This window comes from Oryzias latipes, chromosome 7 (assembly GCF_002234675.1).
Source record: "Oryzias latipes chromosome 7, ASM223467v1".
In the NCBI taxonomy this organism is placed as follows: Eukaryota; Metazoa; Chordata; class Actinopteri; order Beloniformes; family Adrianichthyidae; genus Oryzias; species Oryzias latipes.
Window position 1 is genome coordinate 21541648 of NC_019865.2, and position 19692 is coordinate 21561339.

The following is a 19692-nucleotide window of genomic DNA, read 5'->3' on the forward strand; positions in this document are numbered from 1 at the left end:
ATATAATACACCACAGGGCCTCTTCTCTATGGTCTGGGTGTGAGCTTTTTTGATAAGCCAGAAGGTCCGTCCTGGCTGAGAAATCTTACTGTACTCAGCAAAGTTCTTTATGGGAAGTCCACTGAAGCTTCACTGACCTGGAAGCTAGGAGAATCACTTTGAGGTGGAAGCACAATGAGTTATATCTGTCCCAGCTATCGACTGCTCTAACATCCTAGAAAGGCAACCTCCCCCTTAAAGTGCAAAACAATGACAGCGCTCCTTCCTCTCCTCAGAGGCGATACTCAGCCTTGTTACCAGGGCTCCAGAACCGCTGCCAGGCTGGGGTTCAGTGGTTTGGTCACAGCATGTAAACAAATACACTTGCTAAAATGCAACTTATTAGAGAAAACAAATTCTGGCCTGACAGCTCCTCGAGAAACCTCTCTGACGACATCCACATATTCCATGAACCCCATAAATATATGCGGCTTCTGAGGCTGTTTTGCTCTGCTTTGATGCTGTCTGTCCTGAATTCTACCTCAACATTGTCATGGACAGACTTTGATTTGGGTGTGTGTTGTTGTTTGGGACTTGAAAGAGTTCTGTCCTTTTTTAAATTATTTGACTTATTCTTTGGTTTGTATTTTCTCAGTCATCACATATGTTGTCCCTGTCTGGTTTTTTTTTGTGTCCATCCTTTAGCTGGGATTGTTAATTTTACGTTTTGTTTAAATAATTCAATTTTTACAGTTAAATAGATTAAAATGTTTTACTTTCCTTCAATAGAGATTTCGTGTATACCATCCGACTTCAAAGTAGGTTTTTGGTGATTCTCTCTGAAATGCTGATGTTTTCACAGAATAGAACTAAATGTAGTCCAAACATAGAGAAAAAAATTAAAGAAATAAATAAAAAATACACACCTTATAGGCAGGATGTTACACTGATGAAGAAAAAACTCTTCTGATTTATGCTTTTGATTTCAGATTTTTGCTTGTGGCATGAATCACCCCTCATACCCAGCCTCCCCTCCCCCTTGCTTTGTAGTCATCATGCATACACAGTATTTTCCTCCAGAGGTAAAGTGCAGAAGGCTCTGCTCACACCTCTGGCCATGGATGCAAAGCAGCAGAGATTCAGTCTTTGATTTTGAGGAAAGCTTTACATTTTAAAAGCCTCAGAGTCTATTATAAAAAAAAAAATAAATCACAGAAGAGAGGAAGATGGGCTGCTGCTCTGGACGCTGTGTGCTGATCTTCCTTTGCTGTGTGCAGCTGGTAAGATGTTTTTTTCTGTATGAACTCTTCTGCTTACATGTTAGCCCCTCTCTTTGTAGCACCCGACCAGAAAAAAAAGTTACGCCAGATGAATTAACTGTTTTAATGAATGATACTTCACAAGTTTTTATTATTTTCTCACCCTCTTAACCATTTAAATCAGTATTAATTTTGCACTGATTTAAACATTTAAAGAAGTTTATTATGGATTCATTAGTAATAATTACCCCCTTGTATGGCAAATAATTGACTTTATTAAAATAAAAAACACTTACTTTTGGTTTCATTAAGGGGTTAAATGCTCAAATAATTTAAAAAGAAAAAAGAAAAACATCTGCAGTTTTTTGTTGTCTCTTTTTTTACGCTGTTTAAAGGCACTGTGTTTATCTCAAGACTCATTTTTCATCACACTGTGAGTTTGCAGAAGGAGTAATGAACAGGCGATCACTGCAGTTTTTGTGACACATGCCAAAAGGCTTTAATTAGAAGTGCTAATGAAAAGGAGTGACTGCCACGACAACGAGGGGCTGTGCTGGCTTTGTCCTCCTTCCAGCCAATCCCTTTCATGACTAACCCCTGAGGACACAACGCCATCACCCAAGCACACTTTGTTTTCACGACTCAGTTGCCTTGACAACTTGTTAAAAAGAAGCATGCACACACTCACACAGCTGACACTGACTTGTTGGTCTGTGTACTTCTGCTGGTGTTTCAGATATCTGCAGTGGAGCGGCAGGCTTTTGACTTCCTGGGCTTCCAGTGGGCTCCCATCATGATCAACTTCTTTCACATCATCGTGGTCATCTTGGGTTTGTTTGGTGCGATCCAGTACAGATCACGCTACGTCATCATGGTAAAGAAATTCATTCTCACTGGACTTTCTTTAAAGATCCAGTTTGCTCATATTTCCAGGAATGACATTTCTCCAAACCTGGATTACCGTTCAGCGGCTGCATAACTTCCTGGACAGAGCCATATTTATAGATACAGAATAGATTATTGCATGATTCATACTTGTAGATTGGGATTCTATTGAACCCGTATTTCGCACAATGTTATCATGGCAAGCAGAAATGAAACCAAATACCTGAATGTAAAGTTTGAGTAAATGAATGATGAACAAGGCATTGGACTGTGATGTTTCAGACTTTACAATGCAGCATGTTCTATTGTTTTAAAACAAAAAGAAAAGTTATTATAGTCTCACTCAGATAATCTTTTCATTTATTTTAAAGCGTTCCCAGTGGTCTTTTAATTACACATGCCATTTTTAGCCAAAGTCTAAAAACCCGTGTTGTTTACTAGGACATAGTTTCTTCTGCGCAGCAGCAGGAGTTTACTGAAAATTCCCCTCTGAGTTGTGAGCGGGATCGTTGATGTGGAGAAACCTCGCCCACCCTTCCCCTCCCGCTTACTGAGAGCTCTCTATTTTCACTCTCTCCCACTAGATTACAGCCCCTCACACCCCCCCAACCTAATAATACTAATACAAAAAAAAAATGTTGAGCAATGTTGGAGCTATCCAGCTGTACAGTTTTGAGCCAGATTCCAGCTCAGATGAAGAAAACGAAGACGTACTTAGATCTAAAAACGCTTGTTCAAACGGAGTCTTTTTTGTCTGTTCCTGATTCAACACGAATAAAGAAGAACGCAGAAATGCAATTTTAAGCTTAATTTTTTTATACATGTCCCCTATTATGAGAACAATTCTTAAGGAACATGTTAAAAACACCCAAAACACCATTTTCATCGGAGCGTTCTTTGATGGAAACAGTTCTCTCCAGAACTAAACAGATGTCTTTTATATTCCCATGAACACATTCTCACAGGGATGTCAGAAGAATTGTCTTTTGTTTTCTCAGTACCTACTGTGGACTTTGTTGTGGATTGGCTGGAACGTCTTTGTGAGCTGTCTTTACCTGGATTTGGGCGGTCTTTCAAAGGTAAGACTTGTGATCTCAGGAGCATCAGATAATTAGAGAGTGGTGCTGCCACACACCCCTAAATATAGTGCTGTCGGAAGTGATGCACAGCTTCCCTCTGGACCCACCAACAATTACAAACACGCTAGTAAACCTTTAAAGTTTGTCTGTCTGTAAGGCAGCAGGATGTTGAAGGTGGTTATATTTCCTGTTTGTAACCAAAAACATGCACAAAGTAATGATAAAATAAGTTTATTTTTCACTGTTTTTGCATTTTGAAGCTGTTTCTTGAATTAGAAATGCCCATATTTTTAAGTTTGTATCCCTTTAACAGGTACAGTTTTCAAAACATAATTTAGACCATTTCTAAAAGCCATATATTTGTGTTTAATTTTTGGTTGTTGCATGCTGACTTAGAATTTTTTTATAAATTATTTCCAATTATTGTTTTTTTTAACAAAATGTTTTTTTTATGTTGAAATCAGTGCTTGAACTTTTCAGAAAAAGAAAATTCATCAACAGATCAAAGTTGATGAGTCTAAAGAGATGTAACTTTTGATGTAATGTTTCTTTCAATCCTCAGTTTTTTTAATCTTAAAAAAATTCAGTCAAACCTGTTTTCTCTCTACACTTATGTTCGCTGCCTCAGCACATTCTGAATAAACTTAAATCTGAAGCAATATTTAAAAAGTTTTTCTCTAAAGTCTGCCCCTTTTTACCTATTCCCTGCAACAAAATTCCCTCTAAAAAAAACAGAAAAAGACTGTGGGTTCCAGCTTTTAACTGTACTATTTAAACAAAGAGCACAACTGTAAGAAGTTTTCCACATTTCTATAGGAATTTGTTTACATTGTGCAAATTTACTGTCCAATTTGAAAACGTAAAATGAAGTTTCGAATTGTGTGCGAACGAGTGGAGAAGAGGAAGCTCTCCTGGAAAGACCTGTGGGAGATGGAGGCGTTCAGGGCAAGCTTTATAATCAGGGCTATCTATGATGTCTTACATTCTCCTGCAAACTTAAGCCATTGGTGTGGGGAAGACCCTCATGCTCTCCATGTCAAAGCCCAGCAACATTAAAGCACATCTTGGTGGGTTGCAAGATCAGCCTCAGTCAAGGCCGTTACATCTGGCGACACAACCTGGTGCTAAGGTGTCCTGCAACAGTGCTGGAAAGAAAGAGAACAAGCATGAACGCCCTTCCTCATTCATCATCTCATCAGCACCTAACACCTTTTGTCCGTGAGGGCCAAGCCACCTTCAACACCACCCGTGTAGCTGACATTGGACAGCTGGTTAGAGCACGGGACTGGAAAACGCAGGCGGACCTAGACAAAAAAACGTTGCTTTCCACAGGAGATTGCATCCACCAATCTGTGACCAGACCTTGTACTGTGGTCATCCTTGCACAAGCTTGCATACATCATAGAGCTCATGGTACCTAGGGAGGGTGAGGTAGAGGAGGCCTATGAAAGGAAGATGCTGAGGTACGCCGAACTTGCAGCAGATGCCATAGATCAAGGCTGGAGTGTGAAGGTATGCCCAGTGGAAGTAGGCTGCAGGGGGTTTGTGGCCACCTCAACCCCCAGACTACTCAGGGAGATGGGAGTGTGAGGGAAGGTTCAAAGGCAGGCAAGGGTATTCAGTGGCTGTGGATCAAGAGGAAGGACCTGACCTGGGCCTCCAAATGTCTGGTGGCTGATGGAGCTGAACCTGGGAAGCTGACATTCACTGCTGAACCCTCTGGAGGTGTCTTGGGCCTATCAGCGAAACATGAAAAAGGAGGGCGCCAAGTTGAACCCAAAAGATGTCATCATTCATTTGCCTGCCACCGTGTCTCATCGTTGCCTTAGTATTTACTTAGGGATGATAACATCCAGTCCTACACAGAAGATCTGTCACTTCAACCACTTTATTCTCTTTTGTTAAAACAAATGTGATAAAACTAATTGTATGCATAGTTTTAGATCAATCTTCTCTTTTTTACTAAAACAACATTTGTGTCAAATCAACTCACCTAATAACTCCAAAGATGGCATCCCATTATCTAAAACATGTGTGAGCTATTCTTAAAGGAGGCAGACCTTTGCACCCCAGACTAGGATAACAATTCTAACTTTACAGTTAAAAATCCCTTTTGCTAATATTGTGTAAAGCCATACTTCAGTCATACTAAAGTAATATTTCAGCTATGAATAAAAGATCACTCAGGTTTTTGCTTTCAAGTTGATGCTGCATTAAGGTAATTTTGGAGCCACGCTGGCTCCAAGCACATTGGCATCAGTAGGGTCAAAGATTCAGGTTAGCTAACATTTTTTTCTTAAAACTTTTAGAATATTTGTTTGCGCTAACTCTTGTTTATGTTTAAGTTATTTTTTGTTTGTTTCATTGACTAAAGATTGTCCTAAAAAGTTTCCTTTGAACGTCCCTTTTTTTGACATGTAGGACAGCGATGTTCTCTCCCTGGGACTGTCTTCACATCACTCCTGGTGGAAAGACAATGGGCCTGGGTGTCGGAGCGAGAACCTTCCATCTCCCGCCTGGCAGAACCAACAAAACCCAGAGCTCACCACAGTGCAGAGCTGCTGGCTGGAATATCAGTACATAGAAATACTGCACTGTGGTGTGCAGCTCCTCATATCAGTAAGTCCTCAGTTTATGGCATAATTTCCTGCATCATGTGCAGAGGCTGTTTTATTGTCAAAACTTTTGTTTATAGTTTAAACTTAATGTAGATTTAGTTTTTAATTCAGGAAATAAAAATGGAAAGTAAAAAGTATTTTATTTGTTGTATAATTTACATGCAATAAGCACAATTCTCTGGGGTTGCACAGTGGCACAGTGGTTGCCTCACAGTAAGAAGGCAGTTCAAGTCCCGGCTGGGGAGCCTGAAGCAAAATCGTCTTTCTTTACATGTTCCCCCCGTGCATGCATCGGTTTTTACGAGGACTCCGGCTTCCTCCCACTGTCCAAAAACATGCTTCATAGGTTAATTTGTTACTCTAAATTGTCCCTAAGTGCGAATGCAAGTGTGAATGGGTGTGTGATTGTGGCCCTGCGACAGACTGGCGACCTGTCCAGGATGTTCCCTGCTTTAGCCAATGATTGGCTCCAGCAGCCCCGTGACCCCAAAAGGGACAAAAATGGGTTTAGAAGATGAATGAGTGATAGCACAATTCTACATTAAACACAAATCATTGAAACTCTTCAAGTCAATTGCTTTTATGCCGCCCTGTGACTAGATGGTCGTGAGTCATACCAAGTCATAGCAAAGACTCTAAAAATGGGACCCAATGCCTCCCTGCTTGACACTCAGCATCAAGGGGTTGATTGGAGGATTAAACCACCAAATGACCCATCCCCATCTCCCTGGGGATGGGTCAAATGCGGAGAACAAATTTCACATAGTGTGACAGAAAATGAGACTTTAACTTGTCTACTTATTAAATAAAGTGTCAATAAAAGTAAATTGGTTATAAAATTAACATTTATTTTCTTTTTTCTATTCTTTTTAGCTCCTTGGAGTAATTTATGCCTTTTTTGTTGCCAGCTCATTTGCCAGTGAGGAGGAGAGTTGTAAGTTTATTCTCAATCACTGAAATCCTTTGATAAAATCTAATTTTTTTTAATATGAATTAAAAAAAAAAGGGTTTTGTTTTTTTTGTCTGTGGATTTCTTTGGTTAATTAAAAACTATAACCATGTTTTATTAAAACATTTATTTTCATTTTTTCCATCTGAGTCACAAAGGAATCCTATGTCCTGACTTACTGATGTATTCTTGTTTTTTTCTTAGATTATAAATAGACACAAAAAGAAGATTTTCAAGAGGAGCTGGGAAGCTGGAAAGGGATTTTTGTCGATTTGAAACATCCCTTTTTAGAAATCGCCTTTAAGTCACCATCTCTAAATAATAGTATATGAAAAGACTTACAGTATTTTATGGCTTTAGTAAAAAACCTGAATATGGATCTATATTTGAATGAATGACTGTTTATGAAGCACCTGTATCTTTTTATATATGTTAATCAGCTGCAGCTTTTTTTGCTTTGCTTTGCAGAGTGTACTTACAGTACAATAGACATGCCTCATCCCACAAAAAAGTGCCATGCCAACAGCTTTGGAGTGACATCATTTTTGGAACAAACTATATCTACTTAGTGTTGGTCGAAAAAATGCTGATCCAATTTAGTTAAATCTATTTAAATATATGCACGTTATTATTCTTTTCTTGTTTTTGTTATTATTTATTTGCTGGATTTTCATCATTAATGTGTTTCAGACAACAACAACAACAATAATAATAATATTATAATAATATAATTATTATTATTATAACAATATATTACTATTATTATGTTTGCATTTTGATTAGATATTTGGAGCATGTTTTAAAATATCTGCAATTTGAATGATTTTACCATTTTAATTGCTATTGTATTTATGTTTAAATGAATATATCCTGCTTGTTTTAGTCTCGTTAGAAGGTTTCTCCTTTGAGGGAAAATAGTTGTATACTTTTTTGTTCTTATTTCGTCTTATTAATAAAACCAAAAATGATATGCTTCGTTTTTGTATTGTTTTCTACATTTAAATACTGTAAAAAATAAAAATAAAATAAAATACCTAACTGCTGCTTACGGGTAGCCATGGAAACGCGGAATACGTCACCAACGTCAGTTCCGCTTTGCAGGACCCGGATGAATCTGCCTTTGGGGGTAAGGAAGCAGCGGGGCGACTGAAGCTGTTTGGGTTTTTATTTGGCGTTGAGGGGTCGGAGCGGATTGAAGCCCAGCTGGATTCATGTGGACAGGACTCCCAGCAGTGCCAGCGGGGCCGCGCCGAACACGCCAAACAGAGGCAGCTGCTGCGAACTGTGGGTAATTTGTAGCAGAGCAGAGCCTGCTAGCCTCTCCACACACAGCGGAGTTTGTAGCTCGCTCGGTCGGTGCACGTCTTGTCCGGTCCCGTCCGATACAACACCCGGTGGATGAATGATGTCTGCCGCCAGTATTGACCCTCAGGTAAGCAGCGACGGGGGTTCACTGACGTTAGCATACAGGTGCGAAAGCAAAACTGTGACAGCGATGCCAGCCAGCTAGTTAGCCAAAAGGGAAGAGAGGTTAGCTAGAGAGTTAGGCCTGCACCACTACTTTCAGTGGCAATTGAACAGAATGTGGGGTTTGTCTATCAAACAGTTGCGTATTTATCCCAGATTGGAACACATAATTTGTGTGATGCTGTGATCCCCCATGACCCAAACAAGCTGTCTTTGTTTTCTGTCTTTATTGGGACTGTGAAGACCTCGAATAAAGGACAAGATGCAAGCAAAGGTAAGACATTCCTGCTACATGTGTCTAGATGTCACACACAAACCTGTTTAGCATCCTGCATAAAAAAGGTCAGATAAAGTCACCTGACATGCACACCTGGAAAATAACCTAGTATTTTAACACGTTTGGCTTTGTTTGTGTTTTATGTATGTGTGGGTGTGCGTGTGCGAGTGAGACACTTAATCTGTATCTTTGTGCATTTTGGAAGCCATCCGAATATCTAATAAGAACACATACAACAGTTTATTTTAATTTTTTACACAATCCTTGTGTAGTTCTTCATTCATAGCTGTATTAGGATTGTACAGAGACATTTTATACTCCCTCCAATTGTTCCATATTTACCTTTTATGACGGCCTTGTGTCTATTAAGGGTGCTAGAACCAATTTGGAGCCATATCAAATGTACAACTTCCTCTCACCAGAGATGACTGAAAAGAGTCATTTTGACATCCACATGTCATTTAGTGCTTTCTAAAACCATGCATCTAAAAAAAATCCTGTGTTAAAACCCTAAATCCTGCTTTGATTTAGCCTCTTCATGGATCAATGCATTTGTAACATATTTTTGCAACATTTCATACTCAAACAGACCTTTTTCGTATGTATACGTTTAAAATGTTTAATATAAATTATGCTGTTTCTATGAACTTTGTGGATTTTGGGCCTTTTTAACATTAGTACTGATTTAGGAACTATTATTTTTTAGCATAAACATGGATTAAGGACCCACATAAAAAAGGGTTGTAAAAACATGTAAATGGACTTTTAAACACCCATTCCGGTCATCTTTTGATCCATTCTAAAAGTGCTCCCAGTTGTCTTTTAATTATGATTGCTTTTTTTAAATCCAAAATAAAAAAATCTGTAATTTTCTAGGTCACAGTTTTGACAGAGCAACAGGAGTTCATTAGAAATTCTCCTCCGAGTTGTGGGCGGGACTGTTGGCATGGAGTAAGCCTGCCCCAACTTCCCGTAACCCATCTTTCTACAAGCTCTTTTGCTAGTTTACAGCCCCTCACACACGTAACCCAAAAGTACATAGCTGCAGACAGCACGTTGGATGGTGCTCCGTCTCATGCTGGACGTGGAAGTTGGTGTTCTCCAAAATGGAAGTTGTACTTTTTCTTTTTTTTTTCTTTCTTTTTTTGTATGCGTGTGTATTTTTTTTTTGTTTAACTGAAGCTAAGCAACCACTGTTTGGAGCCCCAAAAATGACATGGAAGGAAAAAACTAGAACTCATTTCACCTGCACACGTGAAAACAAACATATTTACAGCGCACAAGTTGATCAAAGCAGGTGAATGGCCTTTGCTGAAATAAACCACTGACTTTAGAAGTCATTTTAGATAATGTGACCCCCTCTTTGAGCCTTTGATCATTTTAAATGTACAAAGGACTCCTCTGGCTCAGTAGAGCCTCAGGCTTTAATCAGGATGGATTCAAGCCTGGTCAATATTGTTATCCTGCTCCCAGCTGATCAGAACAGTAGTATGTGGAACATTATATTTAAATCGCCACCGTCTTGCATGTCATTTTCAGGTACAAGTGTTCCCTTGTTCTGTTCTAAAAATAACTTGCATAGGGGAAATCAGCAAAGTAGGATTACAGATGATTTAAGGTGGTAAAATCTTTCACTAGGCACTGGATACACTTATCAGACAGTCATTAAAATCTTCACACTTTTGTCTCATTCAAATACCAAAAAAGTCAAACCTTCATAGAAAAATAAGTTCAGTCTTATAGAATGAACAATAAAATCTGCTCAGGATCTGAGATTTATGGGACTTGAATAAAGTGAAGCATTCTGTTGAAGAGACACTACACAAAGATTGATTGACAAGGTCTCCACACACAAAAAAACATGCAAAATTCAAGTGAAATAAACGAGACTGACAAAGGTGAACTGTGATCTAGCGAGGGAACACTGTATTGTAAATCCAAATAAAACGTTCAATTATTAAAAGAAAAAAAACAGTTAGGCGCAGAAAAAAGACGAACATAGATCTATTTGTCTACAAATGAATGCATCATAATGGAGCGGAGCAGGGAGCTTGTTTTTCTTTTGGTCAGTGAACATTTATGATGTTTTCTTTCCCCCTAATTGACACTGAACTGAACCCTTGAACTGAATTCTAAAATAGATGAAACCTTGATTTTTTTTCTTTTCTTTTACTGATTGTTGCTTTATTTTCTAGGTTAAAAGAAAGAATTCAAAGAGAGATTTTAAAATGCAGCTTTAACAAGAGTTGCACATGTATATATATTTTTTGCAGGTTTTCCGGTGTCTGTGCAGAACGGCTCGCTCCACCAGAAGGATACAGTGCATGACAATGACTTTGAACCGTATCTGACCAGCCCGTCTAATCAGGTGAAAACATAAAAAAAAAAAACTTCAATTAATTGCATCTCTTCCTTCAGAATAATCACTTAGACTTTTTGGCTTGATATCTGATGTAAATTGTGTTTTTTTTTTTTTTTTTTTTTTTTGTAGAACAACAGCTATCAGTCCATGACAGACCCTTACCTGTCCAGCTACTATGCACCCTCTATAGGATTTCCTTATCCTCTCAATGATGCTCCCTGGTCTACGGGGGGTGACCCACCTATTCCATATCTGACACCCTATGCCCCGCTCAGTAATGGCGACCATCACTTCATACCCGACACGGTATTCGGGCAGCCGGGCGGACTCAGCAGCAGCATCTACCCCCACAGGTTTAACTTTTTCCCAGAGAATCCGGCCTTTTCAGCTTGGGGCACTAGTGGCTCCCAGGGCCAGCAGACTCAGAATTCAGCCTACGGGAGCAGCTACAGCTACCCGCCAAGCTCTTTAGGAGGCACACTGGTCCCTGACGGACAGACAGGTTTCCACAGTGACACCCTAAGTAAGGCTCCAGGCATGAACAGCCTGGAGCAGGGTATGCTTGGCTTAAAAATAGGTGGGGATGTGACAGGAAGTGGCTCAGGTGTGAAGAGTGCAGGCTCAGTGATAGGCGGTGCTGGTGTGGCGGCACCCGTTGCCACGGGCAATGGTGGTACACCAGTCGGATTGCCCCCCCAGAAACCTGCATCGTGGGCTGCCATCGCCAGCAAACCTGCCAAGATGCAGCAACAGAAGACCAAGAACAAGCCTGGGACTCAGATAATTGGAGGAGCCTTGCCCCCTCCTCCCATTAAACACAGCATAGACATTGATACATGGGAGAATAAGGGGACTATCACCAAGATAGGGCCCCCTTTGCCCCACCATCAGCAGCATCCGCCGCAGCTACACTCTCACGCTCCCAGTCTCATACCCCCCCTTCAGCAGTCCTTGCAGTCCGCTCAGTCCCTCGTGCAACAGATGACCATGCAAGCTCCTCCACCTCATCCGCAATCCTATCAGAACTCTGTCCCATCCATTCAAACCCGCTGGGTAGCACCACGCAATCGCAATATGTGCTACGGTGGTGGCAGCTTGGACAGCAGCGGCTCCTCCAACTGTGGCGGCTTGGGGAACGGGGGTGCAGGGGTCGGAGGCGGGCCCCCAGAGGTGGGATTGGAGTCTCACCCCGTGCTGGAGAAGCTGCGAGCGGCCCACAGCTACAACCCCAAGGACTTTGACTGGAACCTGAAAAATGGCCGCGTGTTCATCATCAAGAGCTACTCTGAGGACGACATCCACCGCTCCATCAAGTACTCCATCTGGTGCAGCACGGAGCACGGCAATAAGCGTTTGGACACAGCCTTCAGAGCCATGAACTCCAAAGGTCCTGTCTACTTGTTGTTCAGTGTCAACGGCAGCGGGCATTTCTGCGGCGTGGCTGAGATGCGCTCGCCCGTGGACTACAGCACCAGCGCCGGGGTGTGGGCGCAGGACAAGTGGAAGGGCAAGTTTGATGTGAACTGGTTATTTGTTAAAGATGTTCCCAACAGCCAACTGCGCCACATCCGCCTGGAGAACAACGACAACAAGCCAGTCACCAACTCACGGGACACTCAAGAGGTTCCCCTGGAAAAGGCCAAGCAGGTGCTGAAGATCATCGCCCAGTACAAACACACCACCTCCATCTTTGATGACTTCTCCCACTATGAGAAGAAGCAGGAGGAGGAGGAGGTGGTGAAAAAAGTACGTATTTCCTAAAATCCTGGCAATAAAAGAAACTTGTTTTAGTTTTGGCTGTTACCAGCACAAAAAGTGATAGAGATTAATTTGGCCACAAGTATTTTTAGGGGGTGGTGCTGTTGGTCGCACGTATTTAGAGTTAAACTTAAAGTTAAAGTCCCATTATCTGTCACATAACTAGGTGTGTGAAAAGTGTTCTCCACATTTGATCCAGCGGTGAGCTGCAGAAACAGCCGCGCTGAGGAACTGTTTGGTGTTTCAACCCTAACCGTAATCCCAACCTTAACCCAGGGAAAAAGTATATAGACACTTCTGAATAGACACTTTTGTTACTTTCATGACAGCACAACTCTGGAGTGTAAGTCGCAGCAGCAAAGACTAAGCATAATGAAGAAGAAAAAATCATATATAAGTCTCTCTTCTGAAAAAATGAACAAAAAATAGGACCTGGGACGGACATTTCATCCTGAAAGGCAAATCATAATAATGGAATCGATAACAATTACAGACTGAATATCTGCACTCTTCACTACCGTAACACACTGATGCTTATTTAGCTTCATGAAACATGAGCGGAAGGTAGTATAATAGCACAACATATGAACAATTATTCAGAAGACCATAGCATAAAAAAACACACAAGTTAACTCAACTCTTTATATCACTTCAAATCACTAAATCCATTGAATTCTTCATCCTCTGTGTCGCTTCGGAACAACTTCGTCGTCCGGCTGAAGTCTGAGCAGCACTGCTTCTGCAGCAATGCTGTCAGTAGAAATACTAATAAACACACCTTCACTGCCCTCTAGTGGTTTTGACTGTTTAGATTTTTTTTAATTTACATGTAAGTCCCTCCCCTGGCCAAACTATGTAGAAAAGATTAGACCTGTACTCTTAAAAAATACGGAAGTGTGTCCGTGACCTCATGTCCTCATCTCATTTTTGCATTTTTTGTAAAACATGTTTAACTTTTGAAAGGTTACAATCCCTTGAGATTTTTTTTCATATCCATTCATTTATAGCTATTTCTTATTGGTATGATTTCTTTTAAAATTCTGTCAGTCCCAATCACTTAAGATTTTTTTCCTGACCTTTTTACTTCCTAATCGTTCCAGTTTTAATAAAAAATGTACAGCCATTATTGTCATTTTAGCATTAGGATTTCAGATCTTTTAGGAACCTTGTGTTTGTAATTTGTCTTTTCCTACACTACTGAAGAGCTTTTTCCAAGATGGAGAATCTGCTCATTGCATCAGTTGGGTTGGATAACTGGTTTTCAGCTGAAACTCAATAATTTAAGCAGGAAACAGGGAAACTTTTCCCTTATTAGATTCCGGTGTTAGAATTGTTTTTTTTTCTCTCTTAAGGAAAAAAACGTCTCAGCCACAATGTGATTGTTGGTTGATATTAATTTTCATCACATTAGTTCCCCCCTCAGGATCTAATGACTTTACTGTAGACATGTCACATTTGTATTTGTGGTTTGCAACATTTTGACATATCAGTAAAATACAGAATAATTCCATCCATTTTTTTTCCCTTTTAATTTCTATAATTCAGATACTCTTTAATTCAAACTGTCCACCTGTAGACCACCACAGGCTGAGAGACAGAGGAGTTTTTCTATTCAGCGCTAAGGGGTTGTATGTAAAACCATTTACGGATCATTTATTCTACTACTTTGAGTTCTTTTGGACAGAAGATTTGCAAATCACGACATTCACAAGGTTCATATGTAAATATTTTTTGGTTGGTTTTGAAGTTCTAATGAAAAATTTTAATCCATACTTGTCCATACTGTTGGACAACTTTAGACACATGCTTGAATTATGCATTATTCACATTAAAACGGACATTCAAAAGGAAATTCAGAATAAAAGTTAAGCTAATGTTTCAGGATTTGTGGTGGGCTTTAAAAAAACAGCTGGTGGAACAAAATGTTTGATCAAAGATCCTCATTGCAGGTAGAACACCTTTGAATAGTTCAGCTGGGATCTATTTGACAGGCTGATGTTTGAGAAACTTTTGAAAAAAAATCATTTATTCTTTTGTTTTACAAATAATATATGGAGACAAAGTGTTATTTCATTGTATGTCATGATTTCATTGGAGAGGTTTATAAAAATATTGTGACAAATAAGGAAACATTTAATATTACCAAAATGCAGGTTATTATATTTTTTATTTCAATTGAAATTTAAGTAACAAATAATATAAAGGTTCAAAAAGCCCTTTTTTTCCTCCCCCTACCTTCATTTCATAGTTTCATGTTTCAGTGGAGGTTGTTATCCTCTTGAGCCTTCTTCATCTTAGCTTTAACAGGTGTTTGTGTCTGCATGACCGTATTTTCTATGTATTATTTGGTGATTATTTAATTTTGCTTTGGAATCGTTAGTGCAACTTGTTTACACCATTCTACAAAGTTTCAATGAGCCAAATTTCACAACAACATCCATCCATCCATCAATTCAGAGTAGTCCAGTTTAGTTTCTTTTCTAATCAATCTACACACAGGCTGAGGAATTTTTAAAGTACTGCAAGCCAAAAATACTCTAGAAAGAAGTGTAATCATCTAAATGTACTCTACACTTTATGAATATAAGGTTTAGATACTTTTTTTTACGAATATAACAGCTGGTCACATTTATGTCTTTGTTCTTTCTACAAAGAAATGAATTATTTCTCGGAAAGTTTATTCCAAATCTCCTTCGGTAGGCTCCATAAATATTTGACACTAGTAGTTTGCGTTGCTGTCAAAATTCTCCCAAACAGCTCATTAGGAGTAGGTCTGGGGGCTGTGCTGGCTATTGTTTTTTTTTTTTTTTTTACGTTGAATATCTTGCGTCTTCAGGTAGTTCTGGCAGAGCGTAGATCTATGTTAGGGGTCATTATCTGGCTCGAAGATGAGCCCATAAGGTGTACACCAGGAGAAGTTTTGTGTTGTCATGTTTGTGTTTCTTCAGGCTGCCTCATTAACAAGTCAGGACCCTGGTTGCAGCAAAACATCCTCAAACCACCATACTCCCTCCTCTGTGTTTGACAGTTGATGTCCCAACTGGATGCACCCTTTTTATTTTTGCCTGCATCGTGCTTCTGTTGACATTCAAAGACAATCGCTAAAATCAAAAACATGTATGAGTACCAACTCTCTGGCCTTGTGGTAGAGTGTCCACCCTGAGACTGGAAGGTTGTGAGTTCAAATCCAGGGCCTAGTCATACCAAAGACTCTAAAAATGGGATCCAATCCCTCTCTGTCTGACATTTAGCATTAAGGGGTTGCATTGGGGTGGTCAAACCATAAGCTGGAAGTACAATGGACGAATCGTGCTGTGACGTCACCCATAGAAAATGCCTTATCTGCAGCTCTCGCAAAATGAGCCAAAATCCATCACCTTTGTTTTCTCATACAGGTACCACCATGTTGAAACCAGTCAACATTGATCAGTCCGAGTCGCTCTGAGTCGTCGCATCTATGGCAATGGCCCACTGTAGTTGCCATACATACAATGACTCAGAAATACTCGGACCAATCACTGTCAACTGGCCTCAACATGGCTGCGCTCGTATCACCAATGGTACTTTCGATTTGGGAACAGGAGAACAGAGGGGTTGAGTCGTCCATTGTTTTAACAGTCAATTGGTGAAATCACCAAATGGTGGAGTACGGCTGTATCTGGAGCTAGGCGCTCCTCAGAGGGTTTGGGTCAGGGTTTCTCCAATCCAACATTTTCTTTTTCTTTTTTCTCCAAATAGTATTTAGCATTTCTTATTTACTCTTCCAGTAGCATCTACTCAGTGTTAGTGATATTTACTGTAAAGATATGACTTTTGATGAGATTTTTCCACGTGTTCTGACATATTGTGTTTTCCTATCAGAGCTATGAGCCCGCTCCACTGCAGAGTCGACCCAGAATTGATCAGGTAAAACCTTTTATCCTTACAGCATGTCTTTGAGAAGAACAATTAGTCTTGGATTGAAGTATTTAAGAACAATAAAAAAACATAAAATGTGGTTCAACAGATAATCAAACATTTATTTTTTAACCTGAGTCGCTACTAGATTTTCCATAGATGTTCGTTTCTGCTTCTTTTGTGTTCTTGTTTTCGTTTAAATTTTTTGTAGTTTTTTTTCTTCATCTTTTTATTATAATTATCTATGAAATTGAAAATATTTGCTAAAAGTCACTGGTATTTGCTGAACTGTCTAATCTTGTTCTTCCTCTCGTCTATTTCAGGATCGTCAGAAGTAATCTGTTGCAGAGGAACCCTGAAAGATCTGTTATTGTCTTTGGATGGACATACCAATATTTAGATAAAAACTGAAAACACAGACATTTAAGAAAATAAATAAATAACTGATATTATTTTCTATTTAAGTTGAATTCCCCCCCCCATGTGCAACTGCTAAGTCACATCCGGGTGTCCCAGATTTTAACGTACGTGCAGGGATGGAGCTAGTTCTACCTGTTGAATAGCTTCAGTGACATCATTTTTTTTCTCTCTTTCTTTCTTTCTTTTCTCCTCTTCAGTTTTTACGCCTTGTGTTACCTGCTGCCCTACATTTTCAGTTCGGTATAAATATCTGCACGCTCATGCTGCTGATTTGAAGTGACTGATCACTCTGTGGTTTGTGTGTTGAAAGAATGTCAAGTGCTTGTAATGGTGCATTGTAATGAGTGAACAACACTGTACTGAGAACTGTCTGCTACATGTGCGTTGGCAAGTGTTTTCCTATCATTTTCATAAGAAAAAAGAAAAACGTTTTCTTTTTGCGTTTAGGGGAATTTTATTTTGAAGGTCTGAAAGTTTCTGTGTGCACAGACGTTTCTGTGCAGGTTGTGGCTTTAGGGTCTATAAATGTTCAAAGGTATGTAGAAAACTTGGCTAATCAGTCGAACAACAACAAGAAACATGTTGAATATTTTATTTTTTGGGATAACCCTAATATTAGCAGCAGGGTTGTATAAGAATTTTTTTTTTTGGCAGTACTGTACCTCACAAGATCTGTAAGAAATTCAGGGAATAGTGTCCATAAATCAAAACACTCTTTAAAGTGGTTCCTTTCTTATCTATAGGAGAAAAAAAAAAGTTCAAATCTGCTGTATGATTTAAGGTTTTAATTTGTCATTTGCTGTTTCCTGCAGAGTCTGAAGACTATGTAGCATGTGCTGCTTAAAAAAATGAAGCCAGGCTTGCCACATATTTTCTTTTCTTGCCTTTTTTGTTGCTTTTATTCTATCATAATCTTGGTGAATTCATAGTTTTCATTGCTATAACAAGTCCACTTCATCGTAAAATTGTAAGCTTTAATGTAACCACATTTCTAACTGAGATCGCCTCAAAATGTTAAACTGTAGCATAATACTAAACTGATTGTCAAGCATATGAAAACCCAGAGAATAGACTATATGGTAAACTGTATGTTTGTGACTTTTTTTTTAACTGCTTGCTGTATTGTGTGTGTATACAGGAGTGACAGAGGAGGGAGTGCGACTGTGGCGCAATCAGAGTTGTACTACAGTTATTGGAGTTTATAAAATTTATGCAAAAAAAAAAGATGAAAAAAAAAGTTTTAAGTCACCCTTGAATTAAATATCTATTGTATCAGAGGTCACTATCACATTCTTAGATTTGATCATGTCCATTATTAAAGATATACTCATCTGTTTCCCGTCTCACTTCTTCTGAAAAGGTCTTCAGTTTGATTTTAGTGTATATTAGCTATAAGTGTTTTTGACTGCATCTAGATTATAGTCAAACCACTGCTCAAGGGCATTGTATTTCAGACTGTTGCTCAATAGGAAGATTTTAAATTAGAATATATGGGGAACTATGCACAAGTTCTTAAATCATGCTTTTATTGTTGCATTATTTGTAAAAGTTGCAGTTTTCACACTGGCTGTGATCCCGTCAAGAAACGAGACCAGCAATAAATTTAAAAGCAACTCGGCTGCTTTGAGTGTTTGTGTGACAAAAGTTAAATATTCATGGCAGTTTTCTTAATAGTAAATTTTAATTAGGCCATTTTTCAACAGCACTGATAGGATCTCCTCAATGCAATTTTGTGTTCTGTAAAGGACATTTGTAAACTTCTGGGTATCTACAGAGGACTCCCATGGCAGTGCTTACTTTGTGCTCTTACAGTGAAAAGTCCCTAGTTCAAATCCTGACTGAGTCCTTTCTGTGTGAAGTTTACATGTTCTCCCTGTTCATGTGTGGGTTGTTTCCAGGTACCCTGGCTTCCTCCCAAAATCCAAAAATATAGATTAGTTGATGATTCTAAGTTGTCCCTGCAGGTGTGAGTGTGTAGTGCTGCAACTGACAGAAACCCTGCCTTCACACAACATAGCTGGGTTGGCTCCAGCAGCCCTGTAACCCTAAAAGGCATTGAGCGGGTTCAGAAGATGGCTGGATGGTATCTACCAAAGATTTTTTGGGTTTTTCAATGCTAAGTGTGAAGAGCTGGGAATTGTAATTTTTGGAGGATTTATTAAAATGTCGACTGCACAACATGTTTCTGATAGGACTCTCAAAGGCATTTAAATGTGGTTTTGTTGTCTTCAGTGTGCTGATGGTTTAATCTCTGATCAACACACATCTGATTGCCACGTGTAAAGAGATTCCAGCCTGCTGTCTGTCTTTTGTCATAATCACGTAGTTCCAATTTCTTAACACTGTATCAGTGGTGGCTAGTGGTTGCTGGAGAAACTGCAAGGTAAAGCAACCCCACATTTAGCTAGTGAGGTACGCAGTAGCACCGTCTCAACAGAGAAGGCGCTCGCGTTTGGTCGTCATTAGTTACTAAAAAGTTAATTTAATAAGAGATTCTGATTTTCTTTGACTGACTACAAAAATAGCAAATGTAATATCATGAAAAAATGATTCAAAGGTGGTTTTTGATTCAAAACATGAAGTAAAAATGAACAGATTACCAAAGCTGAACAACATGTCTTTATTGTTACTTTCTATAACTAAAAAAAGATATGGGGGACTTTTTAACATTAAAGTCATTGAATTTTTCTCTAGACGGAGAGATGAATGGACTTCAAATACAGGTAAAGGTTTGACCAGTGT

The 19692-nt window shown here is 39.3% G+C and overlaps 2 protein-coding genes across 2 annotated transcripts; both read left to right on the forward strand.

Moving 5' to 3' along the window:
- The first annotated feature begins 486 nt into the window (after window positions 1-486).
- Window positions 487-6993, forward strand: LOC101169111 (sodium/potassium-transporting ATPase subunit beta-1-interacting protein 3). The gene is made up of 6 exons (XM_004070855.4): window positions 487-1259; window positions 1975-2112; window positions 3122-3202; window positions 5624-5821; window positions 6694-6754; window positions 6974-6993. The coding sequence occupies exons 1-6, from the start codon at window positions 1206-1208 to the stop codon at window positions 6982-6984; spliced, it is 543 nt and encodes a 180-aa protein (XP_004070903.1). The 5' UTR covers window positions 487-1205; the 3' UTR covers window positions 6985-6993.
- Window positions 6994-7860: 867 nt separating this feature from the next.
- LOC101169361 (YTH domain-containing family protein 1) lies at window positions 7861-18286 on the forward strand. The gene is made up of 6 exons (XM_004070856.3): window positions 7861-8201; window positions 8480-8510; window positions 10787-10881; window positions 11005-12621; window positions 16495-16539; window positions 16854-18286. The coding sequence occupies exons 1-6, from the start codon at window positions 8172-8174 to the stop codon at window positions 16866-16868; spliced, it is 1833 nt and encodes a 610-aa protein (XP_004070904.1). The 5' UTR covers window positions 7861-8171; the 3' UTR covers window positions 16869-18286.
- Window positions 18287-19692: the final 1406 nt, after the last annotated feature.

Excerpts from the sequence above, each read along its gene's own strand:
- LOC101169361 (XM_004070856.3), top strand. The coding sequence starts at position 8,172 with ATGATGTCTGCCGCCAGTATTGACCCTCAG. Across the intron at positions 8,511-10,786 it reads AGGACAAGATGCAAGCAAAG|GTTTTCCGGTGTCTGTGCAG; the intron begins GTAAGACATTCC and ends TATTTTTTGCAG. Across the intron at positions 10,882-11,004 it reads TGACCAGCCCGTCTAATCAG|AACAACAGCTATCAGTCCAT; the intron begins GTGAAAACATAA and ends TTTTTTTTGTAG.
- LOC101169111 (XM_004070855.4), top strand. The coding sequence starts at position 1,206 with ATGGGCTGCTGCTCTGGACGCTGTGTGCTGATCTTCCTTTGCTGTGTG. Across the intron at positions 2,113-3,121 it reads GATCACGCTACGTCATCATG|TACCTACTGTGGACTTTGTT; the intron begins GTAAAGAAATTC and ends TTGTTTTCTCAG. Across the intron at positions 5,822-6,693 it reads GTGTGCAGCTCCTCATATCA|CTCCTTGGAGTAATTTATGC; the intron begins GTAAGTCCTCAG and ends TATTCTTTTTAG.